Raw genomic sequence first — 25,060 nt, 5'->3', positions numbered from 1 at the left:
ATCACCCCCCCCCCCCCTGCTCAGGGCTTGTCCTGCGGGGCCTTGAGGTGGAAGGGCGCCGAGACAAAGGGGTCCGCGGCGGCAGCGTTCACCTCAGAGGCCCACGAGTGCAGGGCTCCAGGGGGAGCCGAGCCCAGGGAGCCCTGCCTGTTCACGCCGGAGGCGCCCCTGTGGGCCGACGCTGGCTGCTGCTGGGGGGGCACGGGGCCCTCAAAGTGCCGGGAATACTTGGCCAGGGCCTGGGGTCGGAATGGCTGCGAGGCCATCTGATCCAGGAGGGCCTGTTCGGGGTGGACCACGGCCGGGTACGGATGCTTTGGCTGGGGGGGCTTCCCGACGACCCCCGTCGCCTCCTTCCTCTTCCCGAAGGGGGCCTGGAGGAAGACGTCGGGATGGGCGTGGGCCGCGGAGGGGGGCGGACGAAGGGGGCGTTGGCAAACACGTCGCCGGCTTCTCCTTGCCCAATCCGAAAGGGGGCTTTGGAGAACACGTCGAGCAGGGGGGCCTCTGTCCCCAGGGAGGTCTGCTTGGGGGGGCCGGGGGCGGGCTGGTGGGAGGGGCTGGAGGGTAGAGGCTGAGGCAAGGGTGCCTGAGAAGGCTGGGGCGGGGTGAAGTCGGGAACGTCCTCTTCCTCCTCCGAATCGAGCAGGAGAGGCTGGGAGCCGCTGCAGTCCGGGGCCCCCGCAGAGTGGTTCTCCACGGCCCCTCTCCCCTGCTCCTCAGCTCCCTCCAGCTCCTCATCCTCCTCCTGCTCCTCTTCGTCACTGGAGTGGACACAGCCCTGGGTCGCTCCGAGGCAGTGTTCCGGAAGTTCCGCCTCAGGGGCCTCGCTCAGCACAGCGTATCCGTTGCTCTCTCCTGCCAGCTCTGAAGGGGAACACAAGACAGGAGAGATGCCGTTTCAGACACGACAAAGACAGCTCAGGAATGGCTTGCAATCAGTTCACAGGAGACGGCTTGAAAAACAACAAACAGTCGAAGGTCCTTCCGTATGACAGTGGAACCGAAACAACGCCAAAGATGACACAGATCTCTGCTCTACGCCAGAAAACACCACGGAAGCGACGCGAGCAGCTAAATGGGCCGACAGCGACAAGCCAGCACAGCACAAATCCTTTCAAAACAACACAACTGCTCTCTACAACACAGCTGAAACACCACACACAGCAACAGACAAAACAACAGAATTCGAACGCTACAACATTAAATTACCTAATTTCACCCCCCCCGCCTCCCCAAAAAATACAGTTCTGGAGACTTGCAACACCGTCAGAAAAGACTCCTTCCAACCCACATGAAAACAACTCCTTATGAACGGTTTCTAAGGGAGCATCAGAGTCCATTAGAGTTGCTCTTGTTGTGTGCGTTCGGTAAGAACAGAGGAACCTACGGAGGAGTGAGAAGGGGGAATACGGAGTAAGAGAACATTCTGGAACTCCGGGAGAGTTAAGAGGTCGACAGTCAAGACAGACAGTCACAGACAGGCAGACAGGCAGCCAGACACGCAGACACGAGTCGCAGACAGACACACACGGACAGGAGCAGAAACGGGGCCAGTCTTACCTTAGCCGTGCTGGTAGCAGGAGTTATCTGGAAGCTCCAGAGAGAGAGGGGTTAGTGGCAGCGACAGCAGCCCAGCCAGAAGACAACACGGCAGAGGAGGATGCAAGTGAGGGGAGGGAGGGAGGGGGGAGCTGCAGCTGGGAGCTACCCTACCCGACCTAGGTACCCCAGGGAACCCCTAACACTACAGAGATGTTCGCGTCCTGGAAGATGTGGTGAGGTAAGGTGGACACAGGAGCCGGGAAAACCTTCACCCTCTCATGAGGTGTCACATTCAGCAAAACATGAAAAAGACCCCAAGGAGACTACAGAGAGATTCACATGTACATGTTTATTTCACTTCCCTTTCGTTTGGACTCCATTTCTTGTCTCTGGTCCATAAAAATAGAAGGTACACACGAGATAATAGCTCTTGAACTTGTGTCAAACGGTTTGGATGCAGTCAAATGGAGCGTCTTCTCCCAGTCAACACACGAGAACGTCAGTTTCACAGCAACACAAGTCAAACTCTACAGGCAAGGCTATGGGACTCTACTCAATACAGCACTGTGGTGTCTAAGGATCGTGTTAAGCATTACTGCAGAATTGCATAGGTTAGCCACACTAAAACCTGCAAACAACAGAACTGGACGTGAACTGGGGTCGGAAAATAACAGGGGGGGAAAAATATATACATTTGATTTGAAACTTCCAACCCACACAATCTTTACAAATCGGTAGAATGTGCAGGTCAGTGTCTTAAACTATTGAACTAACCTTTTACACAATGTAGGGGAAGGGTAAAACTATCAGACTTATTTCAAAGAACAAAAGGAGAAGAAACTTTAACTTAAAGCATATCCTATCGCAGACGTAACATTTCAATAGAAATGTATCTTCAGTCAAACCTCATTTTGATATGCAGCGTTTTTCACCAAGCGAATCAAGCAGGGGGGCTTTCCTGTACCTCAGGTGAGTCGAGTCAGTCCTGATTGGCTCTCTCTCCATGTAGGGGACATCGACGAGGGCGTGGCCAGTCAACAACTACTTTGGTTCAGTTTTCAGCAATTGATAAACCTGCATAAACCTGTTCCGCTTGTGTCGTTCATGTTATGAAAAGTTAGCCAAGATGAGGACCTGCTCTAACAGTGTTGGCCAATCAGGGAGGAACAGAAAAGAGACAACAGAGATATCAGGAAAACAGCTTCCGTCATGAGCCCTGTTTTCAGGAGGGGGGAGGGGGGGTTGAAAGGTCGCAAAGCAGTGGGGAAAAATGACGTCAATTCAACCACAAACAGGACCAAACCGGTTAAAAAAAAAGGGAACAAACACTGAGTTGACCTAGGAGCCCTGTGAGGACAGACTGACACGATTGGCTGCTTCGCTACACTCGAAACAACAAGGAAAGTACTGTCCTTCACACAACATGAGACGTGAGAGATCGACACTAGAATGTGGACAACAGATGGTTGCACTCTTAAATACAGCTTCATAAAGAATACACAGAAATAAAACATTTCTGTTACTAGAATATTTCCTTATGGATTCTCATTATATGTCATATCGATACTCGTTTCATACATTCATTCTATAATATCAAGTCACATTTACTCATAGCATGATATATGTCTTCTTTTTTGGAATTTTTTAATATCAAACACGTTGGTTCTACTATCACTACAGCTTTACAAGAGAAGTCTAAGGACAGAGACAGTGTTTCTATGTACATGGTTCTCCAGATTTAAGTGGAACAAGGGACCCCTCGAGGTCTATGATAGGTCCAAGCAACACCGACAGGCAGGTGGGTATGGGAGATGCCTGGGCAGGACAGTGGGTGAACGTAACAGGATATGATGCGAGTGAAAAGGTGCAACACGGCATAGAGAACCTAGAGAACATACGGACGATTCTAGAATCCCATCTGGATCAGAGAAGGTCCCAATCCTAAACATACACAAGTTATCCTTCTCCTTCTACGAGCAAACGTGTCCCCCTTTCTCTCACCCTCGCCTCTCTTTAGTCCAGCATAGGTCCAGATCAATGCACGGCACCCATCACCTGTCAGGTGACCCAAAACAAGTGCACGTCTCTGCACTCTGCTCTGCTGGCCAAGCCCAGTAACCCCACCTCAAACCCCCCCAGGCAGTGCCAGCCTCTCTTCCCTACGCAAGGCCTATCAGCAGTGGTGGCACGCTGTCTAGCGGACCAGCACAACCCTCTGCCCATCGCACAGCTTCACGAGAATACCACGATCGAATTTGTCACCGACAAACGAGGTCTTGCAGAGGACTGCTACGACAGGGGAAAAAAACACGATTTGTTTTTTCTTCTCCCGCCCAGAAAGAGGGTTGTAGTACACGTGGATAGCTTTATAGATTGAACAGATATGATCGCCCTAGCGACGCCGGGTGCACATGCGTGGAGAGGAACGTTTGAACATGCCTGGAGGGAGGCTGCACAGATCAGTAGGGATAAATCCCAGCAAAAGCCCAAGTATGGCATTGCAGGCCTCAATTGTGGCGCTGTGTCCTGTACAAGGGAGCTCTGAATATAGCTGTAGGCCTAGGCTGCATCGTAGCCTACAGGGACAAAGCCGCTGGGGGGGGGGGGGAGATGCACCGAGATAACCAGGAGATATAACAGCCAACAGCACAAAACTGCTTATTATCTAGTCCGATCCCTGACACAGCAGACTGAGCTGAGGGAGGAGGGACGACATAACAGCTGGAGGGTGGAGACAGATGGAGGAGAGCAGGAGGAGGACGGGTGCAGCCAGCCAGGGGGGACGGTGACCGTGCCACGAGGGAGGGGGGGGGGGGGGGTGACAGCCACATGGGACTGGGGAATGTCTGCAGCCAGTCTGAACGTCTGAGACCAGCGCACCAGGCAAAGCAGGGGATGGAGGAGGAGAGGGAGGAGGGGGGGAGCAAGGAGGCACGCCAGACCATAATAACAGGCTCCTCACAGGGTTCACCTTATTAGGTGCTTTGTATTTACACAGTGCCTCACAAGCCAGCCTCCCTCCCCCCTTCCTCGAGCTGGGAGCGATTGCACGGTGCCCCTTGACCCCCCCCCACCCTCTCACACACACACACATACACAAACACACACCCGCTCCCCGCCCCCCCCCCCTAGAGGTCGATGAGCTGGTCCACCAACAGGAGGGAGCGGGCCAAGTTGGGGATGCTGGACTCTGAGCTGCTGCTGCTGTTGCGCGAGTGACCACCTGAAACGTGCCAGAAACAGAGATGGAGAGAGAGTCATAGAGAGAGAGAGAGAGAGAGAGAGAGAGAGAGAGAGTCATAGAGAGAGAGAGAGAGAGAGAGAGAGAGAGAGAGAGTCATAGAGAGAGAGAGAGAGAGAGAGAGAGAGAGAGAGAGAGAGTCATAGAGAGAGAGAGAGAGAGAGAGAGAGAGAGAGAGAGAGAGAGAGAGAGAGAGAGAGAGAGAGAGAGAGAGAGTCATAGAGAGAGAGAGAGAGTCATAGAGAGAGAGAGAGAGAGAGAGAGAGGGAGAGTGAGAGATTGAGAAAGAGAGAGAGGAAAAGAGTCAGAGAGAGAGAGACAGAGAGAGTGAGAGAGAGAGAGAGAGAGAGAGAGAGTCATAGAGAGAGAGAGAGAGGAAAAGAGTCAGAGAGAGAGAGAGAGAGAGAGAGAGAGTCATAGAGAGAGAGAGAGAGTCATAGAGAGAGAGAGAGAGAGGGAGAGTGAGAGATTGAGAAAGAGAGAGAGGAAAAGAGTCAGAGAGAGACAGAGAGAGTGAGAGAGAAAGAGTCAGAGAGAGAGAGAGACAGAGTGAATGAGAGAGAGAGAAAGGGAGGGGAAGAGGGAGCGAGAGAGAGAGAGAGAGCGAGAGCGAGAAGAAACAGGGCAATGAAGACATGAAGCAGGGGAATGATAGGAGGAGGGTGGATGTAAAAAAAGAAAAAGTGGGAGAAAGAAAGAAAAACAGGATAGGTATTAGGTAGAGCCGCATTAGAAGGATGAGAGAATCGACGCGAGGGACAACAACAAAAAAAAGCCAGGGAGGGAGATGAAAGGATGAAGCGGGGGAAAGAGAGATGAACGAGGGAGAGAGGGCAGGAAGAGAAGAAGACAGAGACAGATTGTAAGCTGAGGTTATCCACATGCAGCTGCAGCATTACAGGGTGAGCCTGGAGGATGTTCATGTCCTGGCCTCAGTCACTCAAAAGCACTCATCTTCTAATCTCCACTACATCTGAACAACCACATGTCTGGAGAGCTGCGGATTACTTCGACAGGAACACTCTGTGCCCGATCTTAGCAGTAGAAGCACTGACAACGTGGTGCAGGGGGAGTAGAGAGGGGTCCACTGGAAATGAGAGCATGCAGACAGGCATGGCGACACCCGATGCCCCCAGAAGTGCACATCCAGGCTTTTCTAAAACAAGCTCCTCTCACTAGGCCCTCAGCACAGGACCAGGAAGTGATGGGCTAAAGCTGACAGAAGGAAGCTTCTGGGTCATTCATGTGTCGAAGCAGTGAGGGTGGAGGAGGGCTCACATATGGGCCCTGGAGCATGATGCTGTGTGGCCCAGGCAGAGGCCTGGGGGTGTTACCCACCCCCCCACCCCCACGTCTGAGGCTGGCCCCTCCCCCTGGGCTGAGGCTGGCCCCTCCCATTGGGCTGAGGCTGGCCCCTCCCCCGGGGCTGAGGCTGGCCCCTCCCCCTGGGCTGAGGCTGACCGCTGGCCTTACCTTGACTGACGCTTTTCGAGGTGAGCACGGGAATGGGGTCAAACTCGTCCTCGGGGCCCTTCTCCCCGGAGGTGAGGACAGCAGAGTCTGCTGTGGAGGAAGAGGAGAGGGAGGAAGGGGGTGATGGGAAGAGGGGGGAGGGGTTAGCGAAGCCTGGAAACGAAGACTGAGAGAAAAGGGTAAAGAGAGTTAGAGAGAGAGGACTGGAGAGAGAGGACTGGAGAGAGAGAGAGAGAGAAAGCGAGAGAGAGCGAGAGAGAGAGACGCACACCCTTACCGGTAGCTGGCTGACCAGGGTTCAGAGATATGGAGGCTAGCTCGTCCAGACAGGAGCCAGAGAGAGGGGCGGAGGAGGCTGGGGCGGACCCAGGTGTGGGGTGATGAGGCAGCAGAGAACAGCCCAGGAGAGAGGCCTCACCAACCAGAGGGTCTGGGAGCAGGCCAAGCCACAGGGGGCAGGGAGGGAGGGAGGGAGGAGGACAGGAAGGAAGAAAGAATGAATGTTAGTCACCCATTCTAAACTCAAGATGTAGCTTGGAGCAAAGAGCGTCCGACAAGCAGACAAAAACACAGTAGTCCTGATAGAGCCAGAAGGATCTGGTTTTGACCAAGCAGCCATAGTTTGGCGCCCTCTAGTGGACAAGGTGGGGACAGTTTTGAAAGGTTAAATAAAATATTTTTTCATCTATGCACGTCTCTTACACTGAGAACACAGGGGGAATAGATTTCCCTGGAGGCCTGAGGAAAGCGGTCCCGCTTGTATATTACAGTCTGGCCATTTATAAAGCAATCCAGTGATGCTGGTGATGTATGACCTCAAACAAACAGGGCTACTGAGGACCTTGGCAGCCACAACTGCATGGTCACTCTCAACAGAGGGGCTTTGGTGAACAAAAGGCCGGGTGGTTAAATTGTGGACCCCATTACTATTAGAGGAGGCACTCTCCCCTGCTGGCTGGTCCAGGGGCCAGGGCCCTCACCTGTCAGGCTGGCTGAGGAGGGCTCCGGCTGGGCTGGCAGTCTCTGGGTCTGGGGGGCATCCAGGCCTGCGATCAGGGAGTCCACGCTCATCTCTGCTTTTCCTGCTGGGGGAAGAGGAACAGGGGGAGACGCTGGGTTAAGGGAAGGTGGAGAGAGACAGAGAGAGAGAGAGAGAGAGAGAGAGAGAGAGGGGAAGAGAGAGCAAGATAGAGAGAGAGGGGGGGGGGAGAGAGAGAGGGAGGAGAGAGAGCTGGACTGTAGAAAACCTGACTCTATCTCTCTCTAACCCAACCTGGGCCTCAGCATACTGACTGGTTAGAGGTGAGAGAAGCATCTCCCATGGAAGCGAGAGGGCAGACTGAGGGCAGAGGAGAGGGAAGTAGAGGAGGGCAAGGGAGAGCAGAGGAGCGGAGGACCGACAAGGAGAAGAAGGGAGAGGAGGAACAGGGAGAGGAGGAAAAGAGGAGAGGAAAAAAGGACAGAGGAGAGGAAGGTAGAGGAGGAACGGGTAGAGGAGGAGGTTACCATGGCAAGGCCCCTCTGCAGAGCTACTGAAGGGGTCATTCAGGGGTAAAAGGTCAGGGAGCAGCAGAGATGTCTCTGGGGACTTGAGCCCCTCGATCAGCTTCTCTGCGAGCCATGGAAGAGACGGACGGAGGAGGAGGAGGAGAGAAGGAGGAGGAGGAAGAGGAGGGGAGGAGGAAGAGAGGAGGAGGAGGAGAGGAGGGGGGCAGGAGGGGAGGGATGGCAAGAAGAAAGGCACAGAGAGATGGAACAAGTCAAACTAGCGAAGCAAAGAGAAAGAAAGAAAATGATATAGTAAGGAATTTTAAGGAGAAAAGGCGTAAGGCCACCTAGATATAACATATATCTAGGGTTACTATATTTAAGTAAGGAGGTAGCAGCTGTTAGTGTTGTTGACATCAGTTCAGTGTTTTTGTTTGGGTTCATAGTGAGGCCATGGGCTCAGCAAGGGTCTAAGTCAGTCGGTTACAGTGACAAGAACGCCATGCTTGAGAAAAGATTGCATCTCAAGTTAATTCAAGGCCGACGGCGTATCCATAGAAACACCCCCATGCCTCAAGGCAAGGTCCCCCCCACCTCCCCCCTCCCACAGCACGCTATAACAACACACACTGTGCAGTAGACACACGCAGGTTCCTGTTAACAACACCACTCCTCAACTGTTCCATCCAGACCCTCCTGGCTGCCGTCTCACTGCCGCTGAGACAACACACCCACAGGGGCTCTTCGGAGCGCGTCCCCTGGTCGGGGGAGTTTTAGAGGTCGTGGCGACCCAACAATGACAGACAGGCGCAACAGCACACCTGCCAGTGTGTGTGTGTGTGTGTGTGTGTGTGTGTGTGTGCAACACTGGCATTAGCATTAGTCCGCCCGTGCAGGTTGGGCGTGAGGCGGGTGCATGCGTGTGAGTGAGGTCCTCTTCATTCAGCACGTCTACCTGGTCACCTGGCCTACTCATACTTACAGGCGAGGGGCTTGGGGGCGAGGGCCTGTAGCAGGGAGGGGGGGGTGGGGAGGGAGCGTGGGCAGGTGGGCCTCAGAACATGACACAGCAGATGTGACTCTTAGCCCCCTTAACTAGAGGAGAGAGGCGACAGGTCACAGGTCAACGCTGACAAAAATGATTCCTCGGGCGACAAAACGGGAGCGCTCCTGTCGACGGGCCGCATCCAGGGGCATGCTGGGGGATGACCTGACGGGGAAGTCATAGGACGACCCCGCCCGTCTGGCTGGGCAGCTAGTCTATTCTTTTCAGGAGCCGAGTCGTTCTCCTGAGGACTCGCGCGTCCAGCTCTCTCCTGTGAGCTACCGTTGCTGTAGGGCAGGGCTGAGAGCTCTCTCTGTACCCAGGAGACCACACCGTGAAGAGGAGGAGAGAGGGGGAGAGAGAGATCGGAAAGACAACCAGACTGTGTGTGTGTGTGCGTGTGTTTGTGTGTGCGTGTTTGGGGGGGGGTGAAAGAACTGGGTGAACTGGGTGAGAGACAGAATGTGATTGAGAAAGGTCTAAATGTGAGTGTCAAAGCGAGATTGGCATTGCAAGGTTGGTAGAGAACAAGAGAGAGAGTGGGGTAGAGAGAGAAAGAGAGACAGAGAGAGTGAGAGAGAGATCTAGAAGGACTGGGAGGATTAACCCCACCCAGCTTACATAAGAGCTGAAACCCATGATCTCCTGCGGTTCAGTCTCCAGCGCTCCCGCTCCCCACTGACAGAAGAAGACTGGGAGACACAGGAAATGAAGTGGCACACTTCCTCCTGACAGAGCTTAGAGGTCTGGTGCTAATTTGCTCCCCGTTCTCAGTAGCGGAGACGGTCAGAACAAGATAACCTTCCGAGGTCAAGGAAATCCAATTAACCAATGAGAGTTTGTCCTTGAGGTAGCCAGGCAACAGTAAACACCCAAGCGGGAGACGGCCGGCCTGTTCATCCACAGGAGCCCCAGTGAGTAAGCAAGCCAGCTGGCTTCACAGGAAGAGAGAGGTCCATAACAAAGGCCTGTAACCTTACAGCCTTACCACTCCAGCACTGGGCCGCGATTTTGAAGCGCAACAGTAACAGTTCAAGCCCCCAGGGCCAGGTGTGTGTCTGGGAGAGGTGCGATGGCGTGTGTGTATGAACGCTGCTCAGATGGGCGGGCTGAGGTGGTGTGGTGTGGGCTTTACCTGGAGAGCTAGAGAGGGACAGGGCGTTAAAGGGATCAGGGACACTCAACAGTGCTGAGCCAGCATCCAAACCCAGGATGTCAGCGGTTCTCTCAGCTGAACACACAGAGAGAGACAGAGGGAGAGACAGAGAGAGAGGGAGAGGCAGAAGGAGAGACAGAGGGATAGCAGAGGAAAAGGGAGGAGGAGTAGAAGAGGACATGAAGTTAAGGGTTGACCTCAGATGAGGTTGAGCAGGGGGCAAACTGACTCAGACCTGAGCTCAGAATCAAGCTCAACAATCCCACCGAGCAGAGGCCATCCTCTGATGAATGACAGAGTAGCCAACAGCTAATGGAGTCACTGGGGACAGGGGGGGTGGGGAGGAGAGGTGGGGGTACTGAAGAGGGTCCTGTCTGTCAAGCAGAAGGAGAGACAGCTCGAGAGAACAGAGAGACGCACCTGGGAATGCTTTGGCTCCCCCTGTGGCAGTGGAGAGCGACTGCAGCCCTGGGATGAGGCTCTCCCCTGGCCTGGCTGAGAGACAGAGCAGAGCAGAGGTGAGAACGCATCCACCGTGTATTAAACCTGGGTGTGTGTACGTGTTTATTCACAGAAATGTGTGTGTGTGTGTGTGTGTGCGGAGCGGCAGGTCGTACTCTCGGCCAGCTTCGCAAAGTCCTTGTTCAGCAGCTCCTCCGCCGTCAGCTTGGAGAAGTTGTCGTCCCCGAAGGGGTTCCAGCTGGGCTGGGCGCTGGAGCCGGCGGGGGCGGCGGGGGCCCCCGGCTCCCCCGGCTGGTACACGCTCTGCTGGGAGGAGCAGGGCGAGCCGGACGGGGTGGTGCTGGCCGACCTGAGCACACAGACACACGCACAGCCCTTAGGAGAGTGGGAGGGGGGAGAAAGCAGGGGGGAAACACATCTGCAGCTCAACATTCAGACGTGTGGAGACGAGGGGGGCCGCCAACAGCCAACTGGATTATTAATAGACTGAAAGGAGGGCTTCTTCCCTGGTTCTTCCTGGGGGTAGAAAAGGGCCTGTTTCTTCTCCCATGTGGGCTCTGTGGTATGAATGGACTGTTCATGAGGCCCGTTGGGCTCTCTGCAGGGGCGTGAATGGGGCCGGTTGAGCCCTCGGGGCCCCCGTCCAGGGGAGTCCGGGGGGTGGGGGTGGGGGGGCTTACTTGGACTTGTTGAGGCCGGCCTCGGCCGCCGCTGCCTGGAGCAGCTGGGTGGACTTGCTGACGGGCACGCCGAACACGGCGCTGTGGGTGACGTCGCTCAGGATGCGCCGGTGCCCGCCCCGGGCGGCCATCTTGGGGGATGAGGGGGGCGTCTGGGAGCCGACCTTGTGCGCCCCGCGGCCAGGGGTCTGGGGGGGAGGGGGAGGGGAGGGAGGGAGGGAAAGAGAGAGGGTTTAAGTGCGAGCGAGATTCTAGACTCCCACCGAACACCACGTCTTGGCGCCCGAATGAAAAAGCAAGGAGGAGGAGCGTTTCCTTCGCGTTCGAAAAAGCTACAACCCGACGCCGCCCCCCCCCCCCTGGTTAAGGAAGGAAGAACGGTCGATTGGCGGCATGCGGGTTATGATCACGACATCACCCGAGAGAGATGGGGCCAGCGAGACGCTGCGTGCGGCACAGACCCAGAGATGGAAATGATTCAGGGGAAACAGCAGCTACCTCTAGTAGTCATTAGAGACCCCACCACCGCCATTCATTATTCATGTTAAAGAGAAGTCGTTAAAAAGACAGAGGGCGGCTTGTTCACGGACGACATGCCCGGTGCTGCGGCTACCATCCTCTCGCCGTGTGTTTAGATGAAAGCAGAGCGAGGTTCTGACGAACAAGCAGGGTTAGGGGAGCGCGAAGGACCCTTCCAGCCTCCCCCTTCCAGGAGGGCAGAGCTGGAGGTCGACGGAGGGTGAGGGGTTACCATGGCGTCGGGGTCATCTGCAGGGCCGGGGGCTGGAGGGCTGGGGGTGGCGGGCTGGGCAGGAGCGAGCGCTGCGGGCTCGGGGATGGGGGTCACCACGGCAGGGATGGCTGGATGAAGCTGCACGGGAGCAGCTGGAGGGAGAGGCTTAGCCCTGGGCTGCCCCGGTGCAGAGGGCTGCCCTGGTGCAGAGGGCTGGCCTGGTGCAGAGGGCTGGCCTGGTGCAGAGGGCTGGCCTGGTGCAGAGGGCTGGCCTGGTGCAGAGGGCTGGGGGGCGGAAGCGGGGCACTGCAGTTGCTGCTGCTGCTGCTGCTGTTGTTGTTGGTAGAGATTCTGCACCAGTGGATGCTGCTCAGCGATAGTGGAGTAGGAGGAAATACAGGCGCTGTTGAGAAGCTCCACTACCCCTTCCTGTCTGCCCCGGCCCAGTTAGAGGAGATTCATGACTGTACGAGTCGAGCACGGGTCTGGGGAACAGCCCAGATGTAAGTACCATACTCCCTCTCCCTCCCAGTTTAACTAAGGCTAAATAAGGGCGGGGAGGAGAAGAGGGGAGGGAGGGAGGGAGGGAGCTGCTCAGATCTCCCTGCGCCACACGCTAAGTGTTAGCCCTTTGATTTCTAACTCAATCACAGAGCAGATCTCCGAAGGAATCCCTGCCAAGCAAATGAAGTTACGGCCTACGAGTGTAATGGAATGCAAAACCCTCCCTGTGACCTTTACAAGCCCTCACAACATCACCCTCCCTGGGATAGAAAGACTCAAGTTAGGTCACAAGAGAAAGAAATGCACATACATCAGAATACTCATACTACATGATGTGTTCATTCAGAAACATGATGTGTTCATTCACTGCTTTTATCCAAGGGAGGGGGGGAATCAAACCTGCGACCTCACAATCTACAGTCACATGCTCTACCACCGAGCTCCACCCACTCGGCCACGTCGTACATTAGAAACACAGGGTTTTTTTTCCCCCACCTGCTGGTTGAGCTGGTGCTGCGGGATGAAGAAGGGAGCAGGGTGCTGCTGCATGAAGACCTGCTGGTGCTGGGGCGTGGCCAGGGGCGTGGCCTGGGCCGGCGAGGGGCCCGATTGGCCCACAGGAGCATGCTGAGCTGATTGGACGCCGGCAGAGGGAAGGGCCACACCCGTTCCGACACCTGTCCAATAGCGTAGGACATAGGAGGATTTATATGATAATAACAAATAAAATAAAAAGTAGAATTTGAAACATTCTAATTATCATGTTCATAATATCTGCTTTGATCTAAAGTGTCAAACTGGAATGATCTGGCTGGTGAGCGATGATGGAACGGACAGCAGCAGGTCGACTGTGCCTCTGTATGAGAACTGCAGCTCCGAGACAGATGGGTGTCTGAGGGCTAATCATCGCTCTATTAAAAGCCTGGTGCGGGTGATCCCCTGGGAGGCTTAGGGAGGCTGTGATCTGTCAGCCTGCAGATCGATACGTCAAACTGGACACAGGACGCCCCTCGGACGAGAGGGGGGTAGGGAGGGAGGGGGGTGGGGGAATGGAGGGGGCGCTCGTACCCAGGGTCGACGGGCCCCCTGCCGCCACGGCGGGCCTCTTGCGGGGGGTGAGGGCAGCCTGGATGGGCAGGATGCCGATGGGCTGGGCCTGGCCGGCCTTGGGGCGCTGGCGCGGGGCTATGGAGGTCTCCAGGGTGGGCACGGGGTCTGTGAGCCTGGCAGAGGGGCAGGAAGGGCACAGTGGGGGGCATCACACGGGCGCGGTGGGACACTTGTCATGGGCGTCGACGGCTGGTGGGGGGCTGGACTCTCTCACTCACCTGGCTTTGCTCTGGCTCTGGCTCTTCTTGGCCACCGCTTCGCTGGCTCTGATTGGCTCGGGGAGTTTGGCGGGAACGGCGGAGATCTAGGGAGACGAGAAGAGGCGCTCAGACGCAACGCGGCAGAGAGCCAATCGATTCGCCGTGTTGAGTTGCGGCTGCAGAGACTGGCTCCTTCCCATAAACACAGCCGGAGCTGGAAGTACGCTTTCTATAAATGGCCTGGAATGTGCACTTTGATGCTGCTCTCTGTCTGAAAAAGTGCTGAGTCAGGAGACTGAGAGCAGAGATTTCCCTTGTCAGAGCAGTGTTCAAAGAGCCAGAGGAGAGTGCAGGCTGCCAGCTGGCAGAGGCAGACAGGCTTAGACCCTCTCAATCGCTGCCCTTTAATGATGGACTTAAATATCAGTTCGGAATCCGACTATAAATCACAACATCTGGTTAGAGAAATACAGTCCGTAAAGGTCCACTGTACTAAAAAGTAAGCCGTGAAAGACTTGGGTGAAGTCCAAGATTTGGATCTGGTGCTTGTTTGGCTAGAAGCTGCTGCCAGTTAGTGCTGATCAGCGGAGAGAGACGTACTCACATTAACATTCTGGATGGGGCAGTCTCTCCTGGCCAGCTTAAAGGCAAAGTACGACACTTGGTAGATATCTGGACGCATGTCTGGGTCAGGCTCCAGCATGTATCCTGGGAGGGGGGGCATATTGTAGCAGGCAATGTAGTATCATGTCATTCATTTGGCAGACATTTTTATCCAAAGCAACGTATAGGGTCTAGTATGTGAATCCTTTGATCTGCTGTCAAAAGGCTTTAACCACTGAGCTATACCGAAACACACACTGCAAAAACACTTTTTTCTTTTTACAATTTTTGGAAGTGCAAAAGTATCAGTTATGAGCTTGATTATGCTTATAACATGTACATGTGGCTGCAGTGGGTGACTTTCATTTGTTAAGAGTTCTTAAAATAAATGTTTCATTTCCTTAAATGAAGTCAAAGGGCCAGCACTCGACACACCATTTATACTAAAAGTCCAACTAGATTCCAAATCTCAAAACAAGATGGCCCCCTCAGATGGCCCCCTCAGATGGTCAGTGGGTGGACGGCAGGGCTGAAGGGCTGAAGGCTACTCACGGATGAGGCAGTGCATGTCGTGGGAGTAGCGCGAGTTGTCTGGGATGGTGAAGCTGCCGTCGCAGATAGCCACCTGGCTCTCCCCGAAGGGCAGCGTGAAGTAGCACAGCTTGTAGAGCAGGCAGCCCATGGCCTGCGCACACACACACACACACACACACACACACACAGCTTCAGGCGGAGAGCACACACACAGCCCTACAGGGAACGTTGAGCTGAGCTGAAGCGCGGGAACAGGCAGCAACGTGACACTGCTGACAGCTGGCGTACAGGGGTCTGTCGACGACAGGCTGCCTCTCGACCCCCCCCCCCCCATGTCCTTTCTTTCGTTACCACGGCAAATCTTTGTTTAGTTTAGTTTTTTCTTCACAAATGAACTGAAGAAACAGTCTTGTTAAAAAATGTGGGTGATATTTGGGGTCTGGAAAGAGTTTAACTGGTCAATAAAGGACCCCCTTTACGATAAATAAATACACACTCTCATGATTTGTAGAAAAACTGCTGACTTACCCAGATGTCAGCCTTTGTAGTGATGACCTTGCCTCCGTAAAGGTTGACCATCTCAGGAGCCCGGTATGACAGTGTGGTGTACCTACATACAGCAGGGAAGCATTCATCACCTCTTCAGTTCAGTTTAGTTCAATAATCCAGTAGCAAAGTGACTGGTTTACATTTTAGCGGACGCTCTTATCCAGAGCGAATTACAGCAAATACAGGGACATTCTCCTCGAGGCAAGTAGGGTGAAGTGCCTTGCCCAAGGACACAACTTCATTTAGCATGGCCGGGAATCAAACCGGCAACCTTCTGATTAATAGCGTGATTCCCTAACCGCTCAGCCATCTGACCCGGTTCCACTCCCTAACTGTCTGCATGAGCTGGGCTTCAGCTCAGCCCGCTGGAGGCGGGGCCGGGCCGGTAACCACTCACTTCTTGATCTCTTCCTCCACCACGGGCACGCCCTCTGTCTGAGGGTTCTGGAAGCGGTTGGTGGCGCTGCCAAAGTCACACAGGACGTAGTGGCCCCGGTCGTGGAGCAGGATGTTCTCCACCTACACACACACACACACACACACACACAGAGACAGGTAGGTCAGGTGACAAGACGAGAATGCTAGACCTCCCTCTACATAAACAACGGTCTTAAAAGCAACCGTCACCTGTCATGTCATCAACAACTAATATCTATATTTACATATATCATTGACCATAACATGTAATGCAACGTATGTATGGACAAATCCCCAGTCCAGCCGGTGCTTGGAGACAGGCAGACAGACTGAGACATGTCGAGGACAGGGAGACACGTCGAGGACAGGGAGACACGTCGAGGACAGGGAGACACGTCGAGGACAGCGAGACACGTCGAGGACAGGGAGACACGTCGAGGACAGGGAGACACGTCGAGGACAGGGAGACACGTCGAGGACAGGGAGACACGTCGAGGACAGGGAGACACGTCGAGGACAGGGAGACACGTCGAGGACAGGGAGACACGTCGAGGACAGGGAGACACGTCGAGGACAGGGAGACACGTCGAGGACAGGGAGACACGTCGAGGACAGGGAGACACGCCGAGGACAGGGAGACACGCCGAGGACAGGGAGACACGCCGAGGACAGGGAGACACGCCGAGGACAGGGAGACACGCCGAGGACAGGGAGACACGCCGAGGACAGGGAGACACGTCGAGGACAGCGTGTGAATCTGAGGAGGTGGTGAGTGCTGTGCGGCGGCTCTACGTGCCTTCAGGTCGCGGTGGATGATTGGTGTCTTGCACTGGTGGAGGCGGGCCAACGCCTCGCAGGTGTCACAGAAGATCTGCAGCACCTCGGCCTCCGTGAAGCCGGTCTGCAACCTCTGGTTCATCAGGTTCACCACCTGTCCTCCTGCGCACACACATACAAATAAGTGAACTGACATCCTCGGCTTCTGTACATTACTATATATATGATATAATTTACATACTATTTGACTTTAATCTTTGATCTCTTTTCATACAGTAGCCTACATTACGCAGAATACAAGGTAGCATGTCCAGCAGCGTCACCCTGACGACAGCGGGCGGTGAGAGACAGGCTGAGTGAGACAGAGAGGAGGAGGGTCACCTCTGCAGAAGTCCATGAGGATCAGAACCTCCCAAACATCACCGGCCCCCACGGCAGTGATGCTGGAATCCAGGAACCCCACAATGTTCTTGTGGCCCACCAGGTCCCTCTGTACAAGCGCACACACACACACAGATTCAAATTAGCCAGCGACAGAACGGAAGCACCGTTTAGTGAGTGGCTGACATTGTAAGTAGTACAGTGTGTTACAGTTCTGCTCTGATCACCTATGCTCTATGGGCCTATATTCAAAGGGCTGCCAGGAATAATGATAATGATGACAACCATGTCATACTAATAGCTTCTCCTCCCGCCCTCCTGGGTGTGGTGGAAGGAACTGGTTAGCTAAGAGCTTAACCACAAGACAGGAAACTGAGTTGGCAGAACATTCTCAAAAGGGCTATCACTGTGCAGGGGGGGGGGGGTGAATGACTCACTACCAACCCCTGTGATCTCTTTATCTTACTTGTATAGCCGACAGTCACTGCCACCCAGTAACAATACCGTTTTTACAGCCTTTTCTTAAGTACAGCGACACAACTCGGCTTCAGAGGAGACCAGTAGAACAGGTGCATCAGGGGTCAGGCGTGGTCTGCTGAAGAGGGGCGGGGCGATGAGGGCAAAGGGGTTGGGCTGAGGACGGGAGGGCGAAAGAGAGAGGGGGAGGATGCGCCTGGACAGGGATGCCGCTCGCCCCTCACCTGGATCTGGATCTCCAGCTTGCAGATCTGCAGGTCGTGTTCGTTGTTGACGTACATCCTCTTGAGGGCGCAGCGCACGCCCTGGTGAGTCCTCACCAGGAAGACGATCGCAAAGCCTCCTGCAGGGACACACACAGGGAGGGAGAGAGAGAGGGTGAGTGAGTGACACCTGTCTCCTGCAGAGACAGAGGGAGAGGGTGAGAGAGTGACACCTGTCTCCTGCAGAGACAGAGGGAGAGGGTGAGAGAGTGACACCTGTCTCCTGCAGAGACAGAGGGAGAGGGTGAGAGAGTGACACCTGTCTCCTGCAGAGACAGAGAGAGAGGGTGAGAGAGTGACACCTGTCTCCTGCAGAGAAAGAGAGAGAAGGTGAGAGAGTGACACCTGTCTCCTGCAGAGACAGGGGGAGAGAGAGAGGGTGAGACAGTGACACCTGTCTCCTGCAGAGATAGGGGGAGAGAGAGAGGGTGAGAGAGTGACACCTGTCTCCTGTAGAGACACAGAGATGGAGAGAGAGAGGGTGAGAGAGTGACACCTGTCTCCTGTAGAGACACAGAGATGGAGAGAGAGAGGGTGAGAGAGTGACACCTGTTTCCTGCAGGGACACACAAAGGGAGAGAGGGTGAGAGAGTGACACCTGTTTCCTGCAGGGACACACAAAGGGAGAGAGGGTGACAGCGGAAGTGTGGCGAATCGAAAGCTCTCGAACAACACACACCAACAGAGCCCACAGTTGTCTGCTATCGGCCAGGAAGCCTTGGCCCGAGCTTCCCATGGCCTTGTGTTGACCTTGACAGACGCAGTGACTGTGACAAGGGTTCATCTGCTCAGTCATGCGGAAGAACGTTATGTCCGCCTCCACTAGAATGGTGCGACTATCAGGTTCTGGGTTTCCAAGTACCCAGGTAGACAACCAGGCGCTTAACAAACACCCCGACATCAAAATGGCCAGTTCATACACACAGGGGGGTGGTAGTATAGCGTCTCTGGTATGGGTGTCAGAGGACAATGTTTAAAATGACTCGAGAAAAACTAAGATAATTTACAGCCAACAGATTTTGTTATTCTAGGCAGGCAGAGCCAGAGCCAATCACAGATACTGTGAATGATTCATAGCAGAGAATGTGTGCTCGAATACTAATGCAAAAAAGCAAATCCACTGATTGTGATGAACAGAAACGGACGAGAAGCCCCAGACTTCCTCCAGTCAGGACGAGAGCATCTCGCTGCTCCGAGTCCATTTGATACGGTCTCCTAATGTCTGACCACCAGCGCACAGCTCTGGCAGCATGCCCGTGCTTACACACACACACAGAAACATGCTCGCGTACACACACACCTACACACAAACCAAATGACTGAAAACAAGTGTGTGTGTGTGTGTAGGCAAAGCTAAAGGAAGTGAGTTCCGTAAAAACGTGTTTCAAGCTGCGATAAGAGGGGCTTAAAATAGTGCTGTGTGAGTCAGCAGTGCTGAGGGGCAAACTGCAGGTAGCAGCGCGGCAGACAGTCTGAGAAAACGACCATCGCTTGGCCTTGACACACACACACAAACACACACGGCACTGACACGCCAGCCAACCACTTCCTGGTGTGTTTTCCAACCCCCACGTCCCTCACCGCTAAGCTGCTTACGCGGGCACACCAAACCAGCGCACATTGTGGATGTGTCAAACCAACATCCTGGATGCCATCCAGCTGCAAAGGAAAGTTCTAGAACATACTCTGATTTCCCATGAGGCTATCAAAGACGTGGTTCTGGCCCCGGCTGTTCAGAGGATCTTAAGTCGTGTATCCGGGGTTCTTCTTCGGCTGGCCACTCGACAGAGGTGTGAATACATCCCTGGGCATGGTAGACGGTTGACACTCTGTAGCCAATCACAGAGCCACACACTTCATTTCACATGCGTGTGCACACATCCACCCAGCACACTGTAGCTGCTGGGACCCCCAAGCTGGACTGCTGCGGTGCAAAGAGACCGCTTCTGCCCCAACAGCACCGTCATTCAGTCACGTTAGGAAGCAGCATTGAAGCGGGCCCGGGGCTCTATAGACACACCGAAGACCCGATTTGTTTTTTTTGCTCTCTTTGTCCTCCTCTCCGTTGGAGTGTTCGCAACCTGTGAGTGAACCCCTGTTCTATCGCTCGCAGACGAACGCACACAGTCACACACACGCTTTACCAAGGCTGCTGACACACTGACAGTTCTCTCAGCGTGTGGTGTGCTTGAGGGCCACGCCGTGGGCTGAGTCATCCAGCCAGCATCCCTAAGCCGAGCGCCACGTGACCCCGTCGCTTTGAGGTTTGATCGGGTGCCTCGTCACCGCAAAGCCCCCGGAAGAGCTGTCGAATCAGGGCGAAGGAATGACGCGCAAAGGGAGGCGGCGGCCAATGGAAGGCCATCTCCAAAGGAGAGCGGGTGAGGCGAGGGATGGGCCGCAACGAAAGGATGAACTTCTTCATTTCCTCGTGTTTTATCGGGGCACTACTCCCGTGGTGCTCTCTACGACTGACGTGGGACTACCATGCCCTTCCTGTCTCGCGTCTAATCTCAGGAGACTGAATGTAATTAGGAGGATTAGCGAGCTTCTGAAGCAATGTGCGGCAGTGCACTCCCGGCAGACTGTACCCAACAACAACAAGACCATCCACAAATAGTCCTGCGGGCCATAGCTGACATCCTGGATAATACCCCAGTCAAGCGTGCACAAACACACACACACACACACACACACACACACTTCCAGCTTACGCATTGCAGTGAGAAATGCAGAGGACACTAGTAGACATGTAGGTTGTGTCATCACTGTACTGAACCGTGCATAACGGAGCGATCCTATGAATAAACGCATGGCTGCTGCTACTACGTTGTTTACAGTCGGGGTCGGTCCACGAGCCGCCCCGTTCTACTAACACCAGAGAACGACGCAGTGTTTGCTGTGGCAGTTTGAATGTATGACTTTAGGCACTAGCTGGCTGATACCAGTTCCTGAATAGGGAAACAGCCGGTTGAAAATGGGACTCTGTCCCAGCATGCCTCAGTGCATACATTGGGTTGTGTGTGGACTACACATGGCGTGGCAACTGGCTGGCTTCCTCGACGACAATGCCACCCATGCAGACCGCTGAAGAGGGCCAGTTCACACTGGAGATGCCTTGTGTTACGAGGACTCACTTTAAACAGGCCAGCAGTTAACTAGACATCCTTTTCACGATCTCGAGAATGACTCCCATTATCACATGAACATGATTAAAATAGCCTACTCATTTAAAGTGATTGTTTTCCTTCTTCCAACATCTGAACCATGTGCCTAACTTCAGAATGGGGATATCAGATATCAGGGCCAGGGGGGCAGACGACACAATCCCTTGAAGAACATTCCAACTGTAACTTCTGTGAAATGTGGGATTTCCAATCCGAGACAAGAGGCAGTTTGTGGGGGAAAGCAAGCCTCATCTGGTCGACTGTAAGGATGTTCTCCCGAGTTTGAACTTGATTGGTTTGAACTACATTGTGCACCAAACTGTTCTCAATTGCAGCTTTTACGGTTCGAGCCACACCTGGAGGGCGTTTCTGACCGTACTGCATTCTAACCTCCAGAGAAAGGTGTGCCCCATGGGAAACTGACTTGGTAAATGATCCCTTGTCTCGTTTTAAGTCGGCTTGTCGACAACTGAAGGTGATGCTAGTCAGACAGTCAAACAAACATGGTGGGGTGGACCAACAGATGGTGAACCACTAATTAATAAATCACGCTCCTGCCATCCATTATTCAGCAACAGTCCCTCTCAGCTGACAGAGGCAGAGTACCATTGTGACCAAACTAGTGTGCGCACGTGTGGCACACAGCAACAAGGGCAGAGACAAGACAAGGCGGTCCTGTGGTATAAGTAGCCTACAGTTTACGGAAATTATAGACTGGATCTGGAAAATTACTGTAAAATATACAATTTTCTGACAGATATTGTGAGATTTAGGTCCTACCCTTTAGTCCTTCACTCTTTCAGTAAACAAACTGCTGTGACTAAGCATGTGTCTCGGTAAAAGCTTTAGAAATTCGTATTGGTTGCTTGTGTCTTGTCCCACCCAGGGCTGATGTATGCAGGCTAGATATTTGAGATGCCAATGGGGAGACAGCTAGTCTTGTGAATAGACTTACTGGACAACAGAGATATTTGACACACCACTCATATGTGTCAGAGGAAAACCGACACCTTTGGGAAGAAGATTTCACAGACAGTTTTGGAATTCCCATAATTCCTTATTAGTGTAGTGGTCGGCATGCAATGCCTGTTGTGGAATTATGCCACCATGATGTCAACTGCAGCTGTCTGAAGAAGTCCAAGCTGAAGCAGTTGCTGACCTTTCTTGTTAAGTTTAATAGCATAACTCATGAATAGATAAAACAGAGAGAAATCAAATGAAGCCAACTACTTGCTTCACACCAATAGTAGTAACCGGTCACTTCACACTGCTAGTAATTGCTTGCCCGACATCCATAAAGAAATACGGGGGCCTGCTGACTTTTAGAAGATGTTGGTTAACCATTAATCGTTGTGTCTATATATCTCACCTTCAGCAACTGTTTCCTCAACGGTGACTTGATACCGTCCAATGGTGAAAACCCGTCCAATGAAGCTGCCACCACAACTAGATCCACCGCCTCCGCCACCCGCTCCAGAACCAGGCCCAGAACTTACAAGTTCCCGGCGTGAATCGAAAAATTTCTTCATTGTAGTGATGTTAGCTTTCCAATCTTGTAATCGAAACTGTCACCAATAATTCTTGGGAGCTGTTTAACAGATAGCCTAGCTATTATAACTAGAGTTTAGGATTAGCCACAGATTGAATGAGCAAAGCCTGGCTAACGTAACGTTAGCAATTTAGGCTAACAACATTGGCTGGCTAACAAGACAGCTAACTAAGCCTTAATTTAAACCAATAGGTTTCTGGCGACCCACGAGTCCCGACGGATTTGTTGTTAAGAAATGTTAAAAGCAAATAACCTTTCTTAGCAAATGACAATGTGTCCATATGAGGTCGCCGTTCCTTTGACAGTCAGAGTGATAGGGAAACTATCCAGACAAGCCGGGTTGGCTAAACTAGCGCTCCGTCTGTCTATCTGACAACCATCACCGGTCTAGGTTAATAATGTTAGAAGTTGCACTATTTGATAGTACAAATTTCAAGTGCTAGCTAGCTGATTAGCTAGCTAGCACTAGCCACCAATGATTTGACTGTCATAACTAGATACAAGTACTTCTTTATGTCCGGTTATCGGCAGGTCTTAGTTAACGTCAGTTAGCTACGCTGGCTTGCTCTCTACTAGCTCAGACAGTAGTAGCGTTATCTGTCATGGAGAAATACTTGAGCTAGGTTGGATAGCTAGCTGTGGATGTTTAGGTAGCTATGGCTAAGTTAAACTGATCATCCAATTCTCCAGTAGAAAACGTAGAGAGAGTAGCGTTGCTGTCATCCGTTTTCCTTGCCGATTACAACTCTCGATTTAACTACCTGGCTGGCTAACTTATTGTGATCTCTTTCTCCAATTTCGACGTGTAATTACTCGCTGGCTATCCACTTTACATTTCTTGCAAGCTAGATCTAGCTATCGTGTACTTCCTTTCCCCATTCACAGGTACTTAGCTTCCTAGCTAGATCGCACATAGAACGCAACATCAGCGAAATTCATTTTGAGTGTCCTGTCCAGCCGGCGGTGCACCATGTAGTAGTATTTGGTATAAATATTATTTTATTTTTTTACCCAGTAATCGCGGTGCTTGCAGATCTGATAAATTCTTGTTATATGCAAGCCAAGTCTTTTGCTGTTTTATCAGTTTGAGAAACCTGAGACATCATCTATCTATAAACGTATTCTCTTTTATTTTATAGATGCATCACTTTCCATTGAACATTGTTCATATATTGACTCTCATATAATATTTTACTACTCAACCCTCACTCATCAGGGTCCAACATACAATTAATCTTTAATCAAAATTGATATTATATTTGATATTCCCTATTAATTTAGACTGGACCTGATTTATACTATTAGTTAGTTCTTATACATTCCATTTGTTCATCTCCAACATTTTTTACTAGCCATATCCAAGTTCTATTCATTTCAACCTTGAACATGTAGGCTATGACTCAGAACCATGGCTCTGGTATGACTTATTTGTTTACAATTGTCTTGTCCTCACGAGGTCGCTGTTTCATTACAAAACAAATGGGTCACCCTGAACGATTCCTTCGGAAACTCGAATCAGTTTAAAGTTATACCAGGCAGTGCAGTTGCTGCATGTAGGGTAATAGACGTGCACAGCTTTAGGCTAATGCTATAAAGATGTTCTGGCAGGTGCCGTTAAAGCCTGGATACCAAGTATATGTCCATCAGCCCAATTCTATTGACAACGTTTGTATCAAAGGTGGTATTGTTATGTAGTTACTTGCTACATGTAACCTTAATGAAAAGTTTTACCCCATTTTTTTAAATGAATTTGCAGCACCCCTAGCAATTGTAAAAAAAAATAGACCTTCCTTGGCTAAGATTGTATGCAACATTCCTCTATGTATATGTACAGACTACATGATTATTTATGTGAACGGTACAATGACTTTATTTTGCCACAGGCAATGCCAGAAGAATGTGTGGGATAACAGTATCTATACTAAACATAAAGCAGAAAGTCCCTTTGAAAACAGAGGTCTTACATGAACAAGGGACAATGGTGTGTCTGTTGAAATACTTATTAATCAATGACTAGAAACAGGCCATTGGTGGTTAATAATATCTCAGAGGTCATAAAAGCAAGTGCATCTAAGTGGGTTATTACTTGAGCACCTTTAATCCACAGCTCATTCAACATACATTTCCAAACCTGTAAATTCTGAGATAAGCACAGGTCAGGTCTGCAGTCAGTTATACAAACCCCCTTTGGATTAAGCTATCTTTATTTCATTTCCCATAAAAACTGGCTTTGGACTGAAGCCTTTAAGGATTTGATTTAATACAAGAAACATAATGGATGGAAATGTTTGTATTGTGCCAGATTGTGTCAAGAAATTGTCAAGAAAATTATGTAAATACAGTTTATCTGTTATTAATAACTTTGTAAATAAGTTTAAAATATAAAAGTACATTAACTGTATATCCATGCATGCTTATTTTGCCTTTCATCTTAAATCCAAAATAATTGAACTAAATCATACGGGATTATTTTGATCTCTGACCCAAAGTTAACCTCATTCTGCCTCCAGAAACGTTCTGTTTTAAATTAATTAAAATACATGCCTTCCACCTATCCAGCAAAATTAGGTAGAAGGCTAAGTTAACAACAATATCCAAGCTCTTACCAGCTCTAGGCTGTTTCACAAAACAAGATCAATAAACCCTTGGAAGGATTGAGTGGCCTGATACAAATCCTTTGTTTGTTCCAGTTCTGGCTATGCTATT

General features: G+C 52.0%; 1 protein-coding gene across 1 annotated transcript; it reads right to left on the bottom strand.

Moving 5' to 3' along the window:
• LOC146219919 (AP2-associated protein kinase 1-like) lies at positions 1-23,256 on the bottom strand. Its single transcript, XM_084694756.1, is given in 21 exon segments — positions 1-415; positions 418-867; positions 6,260-6,349; positions 6,537-6,689; positions 7,240-7,344; positions 7,766-7,870; positions 9,928-10,023; positions 10,369-10,443; positions 10,566-10,759; positions 11,091-11,278; positions 12,823-13,004; positions 13,396-13,550; positions 13,656-13,741; positions 14,242-14,345; positions 14,793-14,925; positions 15,303-15,384; positions 15,721-15,842; positions 16,537-16,679; positions 16,899-17,007; positions 17,600-17,718; positions 22,175-23,256. Coding segments are annotated over 21 exon segments (3,246 nt in total). The 5' UTR covers positions 22,335-23,256; the 3' UTR covers positions 1-20.
• Between the last annotated feature and the right edge of the window lie 1,804 nt (positions 23,257-25,060).

This window comes from Hypomesus nipponensis, chromosome 28 (assembly GCF_054491055.1).
Source record: "Hypomesus nipponensis isolate SF chromosome 28, ASM5449105v1, whole genome shotgun sequence".
NCBI lineage: Eukaryota > Metazoa > Chordata > Actinopteri > Osmeriformes > Osmeridae > Hypomesus > Hypomesus nipponensis.
Note: the sequence above shows the minus strand (reverse complement) of the source record. Positions and strands in the feature narration are given on the sequence as shown.